Source organism: Fusarium oxysporum, chromosome 5 (assembly GCF_000149955.1).
Source record: "Fusarium oxysporum f. sp. lycopersici 4287 chromosome 5, whole genome shotgun sequence".
Lineage (NCBI taxonomy): Eukaryota > Fungi > Ascomycota > Sordariomycetes > Hypocreales > Nectriaceae > Fusarium > Fusarium oxysporum.
The window spans coordinates 504,454-515,374 of NC_030990.1; the positions used below are offsets into that span (position 1 = coordinate 504,454).

The following is a 10,921-nucleotide window of genomic DNA, read 5'->3' on the forward strand; positions in this document are numbered from 1 at the left end:
TCAGCCTAGCCCACTGCGAAGTGGAAAACGCCTTGTACAGCCACAGCAGACGTGCTCCCAGCTGAGCTTTTCAACCCCCGTATATCGGCGCTAAAGCTTTCGGGAGATGAAGGCCTGGGACAGCACTTCTGTTCATTTCACTCAGGAATTGGCATTTCCGCCAAAAGTCTTTTGTTAAGCTTTCCGTTTGCAGATTGCTTTCAGAGACCATCTAACACCATTTCGGTCCAACACATTGTTCTGATCAGCCCTGGGTCGCAAGAATGTCGGCAGCACTTACGGCTCGGCTGGCTCAGCCATATCCTGGACCTTCACTTCCCAGTCCATCGCATATCCGCCTCGTCTACCTACACCCCGGAACAGATGAAGCTGTTTATTGCGAGCTAATAACCGTCTCTATTGAATCTGCACCAAGTTATGAGGCTTTATCATACACCTGGGGCGATCCCTCCCGTAGAGAGAGCATCAACATGACCACGCAAGGCTCCGAGACTACGCAACCATTCTCAGTAACTTCCAACTGCTACTCTGCCCTGAAACGCCTTCGGTATAGAGATAGGACCAGGGTTCTGTGGATTGACGCCTTGGCTATTGATCAATCTAATGTTGACGAGAGAAACTATCAAGTCAGTCTCATGTCAAGGATATACTCTCAAGCTGCGAGTGTAGTCGTTTATCTCGGTGAATCTGGAGACAACAGCGACTTGGCCATCGCATTCATCATGGAATGCGATGACCCATCCCAAGGAACCACGTCTCTGAGCTTTCCAAAGTCGGATATCTTGATGGATGCACTCAGGAATTTCTTCCTCCGCCCTTGGTTCACCAGGGTCTGGGTAATTCAGGAAGTCTTCCTATCAACCGACAAGATTATATACTGTGGAGAAAAAGAACTATCATGGTCTGCGATGGAGAACTTTAAGCATTACCTCGTCAATACGAGACTACGGTTTCGATTGCCATACGTGGTTTCAGCATCAAACAGACATTTTGAAGAGACTACGGAAGAATTACTGCTGAGGGATCTACTTGATTCGAGGCATTGCGAAGCAACTGACCCTCGTGATAAAGTGTACAGCCTGTTGCCCATACTGCAGTCATTTAATAAATCACTCGGTCTGATACCAAGGTACCAGGACACACCAGAAAAGATCTACACGGATTGCGCTCTCTCTCTATTGCCAAGTTGCGGCTGGAAGATTCTCTACGCTGTGCAGGGTCAATCAACCACATGGAGGCTCCCATCCTGGGTTCCAGATTGGAATGTCCTGCCTCAGCGATGTATCATCGGGACAGCTCCTTGGCTTGAAATGAGTTCGTTTTGGACAGACAAGGTGCTCCCAGGTGTTCCCCGCAAACCGCAAATCATCTTACGTAGCTCGGATAAGGGACAGATACCAGTGCTGCATGGGCATGGATATTCATCTGGAAAGATATTGAAACTGGGGTCAACATACATCGCGGGTCAAACACCATTCCCCGCTAAGGAGTGGTATAATCTCGTCAACAAGATTGACCTATCAACACGAGTTGACAAGTCTGGATCTGGTTCACCCGACCCGAAGTTTCCTCATCGAACAGAATCCTTCGTCAAGTTCCTTCGGCTTGCTCGTTACCTTTACTCTTCGAGCATGAAAGAAGAAGAAGAAGAAGACCCTGCAAATGATCTGCCAAGACCAGACTTTGTCATCGGCGGCGCACGCAGCTCCTACGAGGGATACAGATTTGGTTCCAAGTGGGAAGATACAATACGGAAATTGGCCACTGAGAGGAAAGATGGAGTGCTACCATTCAGGGATATCCCTTTTCACTATGCTGCGGCGGGGTGGCCGCCGAGTTATGGGAATACTATAAGAGGGAATCTGGAGGCTTGCCATCTGCGGCGGTGTTTCGTTACAGATACAGGATATTTTGGTCTTGCACCTGCGGAAGCAGAAAATGGGGACCGGGTTTTCTTATGCGTTGGGGCTTCGGTTCCGTTTGTTCTGAGGGAAACTCAGAGCAATGGAGGTGATGAGTTTGACTTGGTTGGGGAGAGCTATCTGCAAGCCGGCGCGTGGTTTGAGATGGTCAACAATGACAGTCAACCTCAAGCTCTGTATATCATATAATTCTAGTAACTTAGTAAGCTTTATCTACTTATCAAGACTCAATCCTGATGAAGAATTCCTGCTCATCATCCTTCTTCTCAACAATCGCCCTTTTCACAAGATCATCCGCAACAGCTAACCTCAACTTCTCCGCCGTACACGGAGCATCTAGCACCAAAGGTTCACTAACGCCATTCATCTCCCTCGCTGCCTTGACAGCCTCTCTCAAAGCGAAGAACACTGCACAGCCCAAGAACAGAGGAGGTTCTCCTACACCTTTGCTGCTCTGGATTGAGCCTAGCTTTGACCAATTGATGGTGTTGCCTTGGGAGTCGTGTTGGAGGGTGTTTACGTTGAAAACTTGGGGGATGTCGGAGAAACCTGGGAGAGGTTAGTAAGTGGGGGAAACAGATGAATGAGAGGTTGAAGTACCTGGGATTTTGTATGTTCCTGGACCTTTGGTGAAGATTTCGCCTGATTTCATCCAGAGGGATTCTTCCATTGTGAACAGACCTTGACCTTGGACGAAAGCGCCCTCGATTTGACCGTAGTCCATTGCTGGGTTGATAGATCGTCCGATGTCCTACAAAAAAGTCAGCGCTGACTGGCGGTTGTCACACTGGCGGCGTACCATCATGAGATCGGTCCTCAATACTGTCGAGTCTCCAGTAAGAGTATCCAGCTCTACCTCCGATATGGCCCTAAAGTCATCGTTAGCAAAACTCCCCCACAAGAATGATACGGTAAAACTTACACTCCTTGCGTAAAGTAGTAGTACCTAAACCCTCAAAGTTAGTAGAGCTTCACCACTAAAGATCAATCACTCACATAGGCAGAGGATCCTTCCAATCCCCCCACTCGTACCCAATCCTCGGCATCTTCCAAAACCCATTCGCCGCCAAATTCACTCTATCCCTATACGCCGCATGCGCAATAACCGCCATACTAGCATCCTTACCAAATTTCTCCCTATACGGCTTCAACCTCTCATTAATCTGATCACAGGCATTCTTCACAGCTTGACCGTTTATGTCACTACCAGACGATGCAGCGGTCGGTGAAGCATTGGCGACTTGGTCGGACTGGGACTCTTTGTTGTAGATAGAATCGACGCTCACGTTAAGCTCTTCGGCTGCGACTTGGGTCATTTTGGTGTAGAGCCCTTGACCCATTTCTGTGCCGCCGTGGTGGAGGAGGACGGAGCCGTCTTCGTAGATTTTGACGTAGGCTGCTGCTTGGTTGAGATGGAGGGCGGTTGCGAAACTGGTTTTGTAAGCAAGGGACTGCTTAAGTGTTTCGGGAGACGTACCTTAGACCAAACTTGGTTGGGATTCTAGAGATACCTCGCTTCTTGAAGCGATTCTGCACATTGAACTGTTTGATGGCGGACTTGCGCTTCTCCAACTCGGAGGAAGAACTAAGCTGCTCCATCATGGTGGGAACATGGAAGTCGTCTGTGATCTCCTGCAGGAAGGGTGTCCGTTGACCGACTTCGTACAAGTTCCGCATGCGAAGATCATCAACGTCCATGTTCAGAGACTCTGCAATCTTGAACATAATCGTCTCAGTGATGTACATCCCCTGTGGACCACCAAATCCTCTGAACGCCGTGTTGCTGACTGTATTCGTCTTGCAGACGTGGCCTCGAATCCAAGCATTGGGAATGTGATAGCAGTTATCAACGTGGGTACAAGCTCGGTCCCTATTATCGTTAGCACCTATCCCATCACCTCCAAGGGCATCTTACATGACTGCACCGCTCATATCCAGCGAAGCACCCGCATTATTATAAATATCGATATCCAAAACCTGAATTTTACCCTGCTCATCAACACCAACCCTCCACTTTGACTGGAACGGATGTCGCTGCCCACTAAACGCAATATCCTCATCACGATTCAACATCATCCTTACAGGCCTTGAAGTCTTTTGCGCCGCGAGAGCAAGATACATAGACAGAGCCGTCGTTCGTGATTCTTTACCTCCATATGCACCTCCCATTCTTCGAACGCGCATGTTGACTCTGTTCATAGGCACACCGAGGACTTGAGCGGTGAAGACTTGGTTCTCCATGAGGTTTTGGGTCGAGATGTATACCTCCATTGAACCATCTTCCATGTGCGGAATTGCAAGGGCAGCGTTGGTTTCGAGATAGAAGTGTTCTTGGCCGCCCATGCGGGTGGTGCCCTCGAGGACGTGGGCGCATTTGCTGAATGCTTCGTCCAGAGAACCACTAAGGGCCTCACCCTTGCGGAGTTCTTTGCCGTGTTTGAAGAAACTCTTGGCTTTGATGGCTTCGTCGATTGTGAAGATGGCAGGGAGGCGCTTGTATGTTACTGTGACTGCATCGGTGGCAGCTCGAGCTTGAAGCGCTGTCTCGGCATAGATCATACCGATTACTTGACCGTAGTAGGTCGACTTTCCATCTGCAAAGATGAGCTCATCAAGAACAACAGGGCCCCAGGTATTCTGCTCTTTGGTGATGCTATCCTTGTCTATGTACCCGACTACACCGGGCATCTCCAAGGCAGTTGAGTAGTCTACGCTGAGAATCTCAGCATGAGCTACTTTGGACATGACCAAAGCTCCGAAGAGTTCGTTGTGCTGCCGTGGCATGTCATCAACATATTCTGCTTCGCCAGTACAGTGCTTGACGGCGGAGAGGTGAGGAATCGGACGGCCGACTTCCTTGGTACCCCGGTTCAACATTGACGAGGTGAAGTTGTCACGGTTACCTGAAGAAATACCGCGGTGGATTTCTTCGATGAGATCGGCGTCGACTTCACCGAGACCTAGATCGTGAACCACTTCGTGCCAGAAGCGGAAGAACATGGAGATCGTGAGAACTGTAGCACGGTTAGGGACATATAAGTTGGATGCTTATAGGGATGAACTGACCTTTTCGGTAATGTGCCATGCCACCAGGTACTCCAAACGGAAGTCGGAACTGCTCCAGAAGCGCATCAATCGCAGCATCCAAGGTCTTCATGTCAGACCACTTCTTCCCCATGACTCCCTGCTGTGTCTTATCAGCCATAACAGTCGTCGGCGCCATACCGCCAACGGCAAAAGCAGCGTCCTGAACAACACCATCCCCATCCAATTTAACTCTAAAACCAGAAGTGACGATAGCGATGTCATCGTCTTTCCTCTTCGCCTGCTTGTAAGCCTTCGTAATCTCGAGATTCTCTTGGCTCGGAAGCGGGATCACAATCTCTGTTATGACTCCATCTTCTGGAAGTGCAGTTGTTCTGTAGGACAAGAACCATGAAGATAACGGAATCTCAGTTGTGCCGCGAGCTTGAGAATGGATCTTTACCTTAGCGCCTGCAGCTAGAAGAACGGGTGCAGAGTCAGAGATGGGACTTGCTGTAGCTAGACTTCCTGCAAGACTAGCCACGTTCCGAATCTGTCGGCCAGCGAAGTACCGAAGTTGTTTTCGAAGGGCTTCTAGCGCTGAAGCTCGTCTACCAAGCTTGGCGTAGAGCGTAGTACACATCTCCTCAACCTTGGTCAAGGAAAGGTTTCCAGGTATACTGATATTCTTCAGCGATTCCAGCTCAGCCTGTTCCATCTGCAGAGGATCGACAGTGAAACTATTCAGCTCAGCGATATCTGCTGCAAACACGGAGACGCGATAAGCTCTCTTCTTGAAGCGAACTTCGATCTGCGTCTCACTCGCGCCACCCACGATCTTGGCCTCTGGATACATGCCCTTCAAGTCGATCAACTGTTGGAGGTTTGTTGGTCGGAACCAGAGTCGTCGATCATCGCCGTAGCATATCGGTTGAGGTTCGTACTTTCGTAGCGCTGGTGGGAAGATGGGCTCTGTTGAGGGGTCGTATGGTAAGAATGTCTCTCCGAATGCAGGTTTGTCAGGGGATCTTGGAGGTGTACTTGGTGTTTCGTGAGGCCTGGGAGCTGTGATGGGCGTCTCCATCTCTTTCGGGTTCGATTCATCCACGGCAGTTGAGCCGCAGCCTTTTGAGTCGGGATTATCTCGACAGCAGCCTCCAGGACGACCGCAAGAGCCTGTCTTGTTTTCTTCACGCGCGACTGTCGCATAGTCGTCTTCTGTGTTCTTCTCGGGAGTTATCTCTTTGCCATTGATCTCGGCGATGGTCCCGTTGAGGTCCTCTGTGATGAAAGTTCGTGCTGCTTCGAAAATGGGTTTGTAGCCGGTCTAATCAGTGTAAGCAGATGAAAGAAAAGCTATCTGGGGGTAGCTTACACATCGACAGAGGTTTCCGTCAAGGTGCCCCTGTAACTCGACTTCGGAGTTGGTAAGGTGGAATTTCCCATCTTGGTATGAGTTTCTGATGAGTGCATACAAGCTCATGACAATTCCCGGCGTACAGAAGCCGCACTGCGTACCACTACTCCAATTAACCTCATACCTTCATTCAACCCATAATTTCACTTACTGCATCTTCGCAATCCTCTCCTGAAGCGGATGCGGCCTCTTGACAGTCCCCAAACCCTCAACAGTGATGAGACTCTTGCCATCAACGCCAACAAGTGGATACAAACAAGCATTTACAGCAAAATGTCTCACCCGTCCATCTTCCAAAGTCTGTAGCACTACAGTGCATGCTCCACAACCTCCTTCTCCGCATCCTAATTTCGTCCCTTTCAAAGAATCTTGAGCTCGGATCCAATCGAGAAGAACCCAATCGGGATTGGGGTTCTTTACCGTGACTGGTCGGCCATTGATGTAGAATTTTATATCGGAGGTTCTGTATGTTGTTTTTATGAGGGCTGCGAGGGATTCAATGGGGGTTTTGGGGGCTGTTTCATCGGTGTCGGATAGGGGCGGTGATGGGAGAGCATCTTGTGAAGCCTTCATTGTAGTGATGTGAATACTGAGTGAGATAGACGTCAATTGGTACAGATGAATACAGAATTAGGTTTGGCAATTCATCAAACATCAAATGGAAGAAACAAAAAGGTCAGCTCAACTATCCCCCTCCCCTCTAAAGTCAGCCACTCGGACTAGTTGTAGTTATCACGAACTATCATCCCACCCTTGTCCAGTCCCCATCCTTGAATGATACGCCACCCAACGACTCCCCCGCATTATCACAACGGCCCCATTCTTGTTGATTGGCCTATTCCCGGGATTTAAATATTGAAGCGTTATCTCCCGTTGTGTTTCCGGGACGTTGTACATAAATGAGGGGTTTGTGTGGCCGAGATAACCGAATTATCTATCTAACTCGAAAGTGGGAGGAGGATGCCCACTTCTGTTACTAATATTCCCGAATTATTACTTTACCCCGCGTCGATGCTGTAGATTGAGGATCTGCTTGCATGAACTCGAGTGGTTTGGGGACCTATTGAATTGGAGGAATAGTCATTCCCTTTATTATACTTTCTCATTTTGATAGGTAATCTATTTGTTTCACAAGAGTGGCACAGTCTCTTCAACGCATGGATAGGCGAATGCAGACCCTCTTGACCTCATTCTATGGTCCAATCTCCATCGAACATGGGGTTAATCTTCAGCTGACCCAGCATATCCTCGCCCACATTCTTCTTATCAACTTCCTTATCGCCAATTGTCCAGTTTGTGATATGAATACCCAGCGTCAAGTTCCCCTGCCCAGGAGTGTAATTATCCATTCCCTCACCCGCGTCCATACCAACGACGCTTCTCCCAAGCCTAAGTTCTGCGTCTTTATGTAACATCTCAAAGCGCACATTAGACATCTTCAAGTCGAGGTTTTGCATCGGAGCAATCGTCATGAGCGCTGCACAAATCCCCTCGCAGACAACATCGTCAATATTGACTTGCATCGTCCTCCGAGTATCAATCTCTTTTGGATCACCATAGAACGGCGATGCGCCCAGAATAGCTGACGGAACATACGCATCGGGCTTGATCCACCGATTATGAATGATGCGAAGCTTGCTTACAGACACGTCGCTTACATTACGTGGTTTCCAGCCCACCTGAATAATCGCGTTGTTCCGGGCTTTCCAAATCGTAAGAGCGTGAAGTTGGGCTCCCGAGTGATATAGTTTGATGGCATCGTCATTGACGTGCCAGAAAACATCGCGAACTGAACCTCTGTACATCTGGGTTCCGTCGGTTTGGAAGTAATATGCCCCAACTTGCTTGTAATCACGGATATAGGCGCTGACCTTGTTGTCTTCCTCGTGAGGAGTGCTGTTCATAGGATAGAGATCCATGGTGTTGAATGGCGGGGAGTTCAGAGTTGGACCAATGCAGTGCCATGTCTGATTATCCATTACGGACTGGTGCCAAAACATGCGGAGACTGTACCGGTCGTCCTTCACCGAAGTATAGTTCTTGACTGTGTTGGCCATGTATACATAGTTCTCGCCCGACAGCACTCCATAGCCGACTGTATGAAAAGTGGTGTGTTTCGTTGTGTATTCCAACGCTGCTTTGACGTAGGCACCAGGCTCGAAATATACATAGTGAGTGTTCGGATGCAACTTGATATGGTCTTTGCCGACAATGCCATCCTTCTCTATCCAATGAATTCCAGGTTCGAAGATCATGGTTGGTTTGGACCCGAAAGTGTCTTGCGTCACCTTGCCTGAGTGGATGACTTGGACATTGCTGGATGTCTTAGACGGAACAAGGACTTTGGGAAGAGGCGGGCTGGCGAAGATGATAAGACCATTCTTAGGCTCCTCGCTGACAATGACACCACCATCATTCACATAATCAGTGCCGTTGGACCTGTACGTGACGAGATCATCCCGAAACTCAACAGAGAATCTCGCCCCAGACTTTTGGAAAGGTACTCGAATCAAGACAGTATTATCCTTTGGGCTCTTGACTTTGAAACCAAGATCAACAGGGCGAATCACAACGTTGGAGGCTGGGCCAATCGAAGATCCGTCGGTAGTAACAATCCGAACATCGACATCTTTGCGGTAAATAAACTGCGTCCAAGCCATGCTGATGCCCTCATCTGCCTCAATGGTAATCCCGTCTCCATCCGCAAAGTCATACTCTTTCTCAGGCTGAGCTGGGTCGAACATCTTGCCGTTGCCGTTACGGGGAATTGACTCATAGACGAAAGAGTGATGGAAGTCATCTTCACCCGCCAGTGAAATAGAGACCTTATATCGCCGTGAACGTCGAATCTCATCAGCCGCTACCGAAGCATTGGTGTTAATGACTGAGTTGTCGTGCCACCATGTCGTGACATCAGGTTTAGGTTCTTTTACTTCGCAAAGTCGGGCTGCTGTGAGGAAGCCGAAGAACTTCCAGCATGGTAGTACCATATTTGTAACTAGCGATTCAAAAGGGAATAATCTTAGCCCTTAAAAAATGCTCAGTCATGCTCGGCTTCTTAGGTATAAATATTGCCAGCAGACCTCATCTTACAGATGAAGTCACATACTTGAACATAGTCACATGTCAAGAGGCCTCATTGCGTGTCAATTGCTTGATCAGATATAGAAACGGACCGACAAGATGTTGTTGGTCCAATGATAGGCTCTATGCCGAGACCCCATACATCTTGGCATCCACAGACTTTAGCGAGTAAAGCCGACTGATTCCTGCGGGTGCGGCAATTTCATGCAAATACATGTCAAAACTTCCCGAGAATCACTCCGGAGTGACAAGAAACTCTTCTGGTGGCGCCAGTGATCAAGGGAATAAATATTGTGACTTTGGACTATGTAGAAGACTTGTGTATGAAGCGTTTATTGCTCTTGGTTCGAGGCTGAACATAGCAATCACGCTTCGAATTGACTTATGCTACTGCCTGCCTCTGACAGCTTTGCAAGATACCATTTGACATTAACCCATCCAAGAAAGAATGGCCAGTCGAGTCTAGCACTTGAACTTCATAGACTTCCACTCATCTCCAGTGTTGAAGCAGTCATAGAGATTAAGGCCCTTCTGGGAACAGCCCTGGCAGTTCTTCTGCCTATATCTAATCACTAAAGTAAAAGCTGGTAAGCAGGGCTCGATATCATGTTGATAGGGATTACAACTCACTTTGACAGCTGCTTTTCTTTCTCTCTGCCATGCTAACAGCATGGTCTGCACCAGCCAGGTCTTTGATGCAATGCCCACTCTGGAAACTTTTTCTGGATCGCTGGGTATGGCATGTAGTGGTAGTCTAGAACCTAGCCGTTACGTCGGCAGCTCGGCTCTCGAGATGAGACTCTAGGCCAGCGGGAAGGGTGTCAATAGGGTTGGCTAGGGCTGGAGCAGCGAGGAAAGCAATGACTGTGGTGGTGAAGACGTTGAAGGGCATGTTGGGCAGGAGGGTTGGTATACAAGTCCAGATGGAGGCAGTGTTGGATAAAGATGAAGACGGGAAGATGAAGAGTCATTCAGATATTTATAGTCGTGATGTCCTGGGAGGAGAAGGTTTAGCAAGCGTGATTCCCTTTCCTGCTTCATGCATTCAACATGTTGTGGCAATCAATATCACTACGCCGCTTGACTGCAAATATGCGGTGTGTTCTGGCGTCCATTCAATGCGAGGATATCAATATCTGCGGTTTACTAACTTCCGGATTGATACGGCTCCCAAGAAAACGTCCCTGAGGAAGGCTGCAGGAACTGCAATAGTGCCTGCAATCAGCAGTCTGTATAATGGTTTTATTTGAACCCGCATAAATGGCCCCCAAGAAACAATGCTGGGACCTCAATGGAGCTGATACGTACTGCATATATCCCGCATTTTTATATGTATATGAAGGTCTAGATTCAAGGCAACACCGCCTATTTGAAAGCACTGCGTAAAAACATGTACATATACTAAGTTAGCTGGCGTTTCTGGCGTTGCTGAAAATAAGAGTCGGGATCCGATTTATAGTAAGGACGAGGCTCG

The 10,921-nt window shown here is 48.5% G+C and overlaps 4 protein-coding genes across 5 annotated transcripts; 1 reads left to right on the forward strand and 3 right to left on the reverse strand.

Moving 5' to 3' along the window:
* Positions 1-263: 263 nt before the first annotated feature.
* FOXG_21892 (uncharacterized protein) lies at positions 264-2,147 on the forward strand (the record flags this gene model as incomplete). Its single annotated transcript, XM_018402265.1, has 1 exon — positions 264-2,147. One exon carries the CDS (start codon positions 264-266, stop codon positions 2,109-2,111), a length of 1,848 nt encoding a protein of 615 aa, XP_018255300.1. The 3' UTR covers positions 2,112-2,147.
* Positions 2,009-7,050, reverse strand: FOXG_15354 (uncharacterized protein). Of its 2 annotated transcripts, XM_018395441.1 has the most exons (10): positions 6,515-7,050; positions 6,322-6,466; positions 4,989-6,273; positions 3,838-4,936; positions 3,400-3,792; positions 2,919-3,353; positions 2,845-2,868; positions 2,722-2,791; positions 2,523-2,673; positions 2,011-2,471 (listed from the first exon to the last, which is right to left on the reverse strand). In XM_018395441.1, exons 1-10 carry the CDS (start codon positions 6,934-6,936, stop codon positions 2,143-2,145), a joined length of 4,353 nt encoding a protein of 1,450 aa, XP_018255301.1. In that variant the 5' UTR covers positions 6,937-7,050; the 3' UTR covers positions 2,011-2,142. The 2 variants fall into 2 exon arrangements, with proteins under 2 accessions (XP_018255302.1, XP_018255301.1); XM_018395442.1 differs by having other exon boundaries at positions 2,009-2,471; positions 6,322-7,050.
* A 344-nt stretch (positions 7,051-7,394) lies between these two features.
* On the reverse strand, positions 7,395-9,457 carry FOXG_15355 (uncharacterized protein). Its single transcript, XM_018395443.1, has one exon. The coding sequence runs from the start codon at positions 9,351-9,353 to the stop codon at positions 7,551-7,553; it is 1,803 nt and encodes a 600-aa protein (XP_018255303.1). The 5' UTR covers positions 9,354-9,457; the 3' UTR covers positions 7,395-7,550.
* Positions 9,458-9,909: 452 nt separating this feature from the next.
* On the reverse strand, positions 9,910-10,339 carry FOXG_21893 (uncharacterized protein; the record flags this gene model as incomplete). Its single annotated transcript, XM_018402266.1, has 3 exons — positions 9,910-10,002; positions 10,078-10,156; positions 10,209-10,339. 3 exons carry the CDS (start codon positions 10,337-10,339, stop codon positions 9,910-9,912), a joined length of 303 nt encoding a protein of 100 aa, XP_018255304.1.
* Positions 10,340-10,921: the final 582 nt, after the last annotated feature.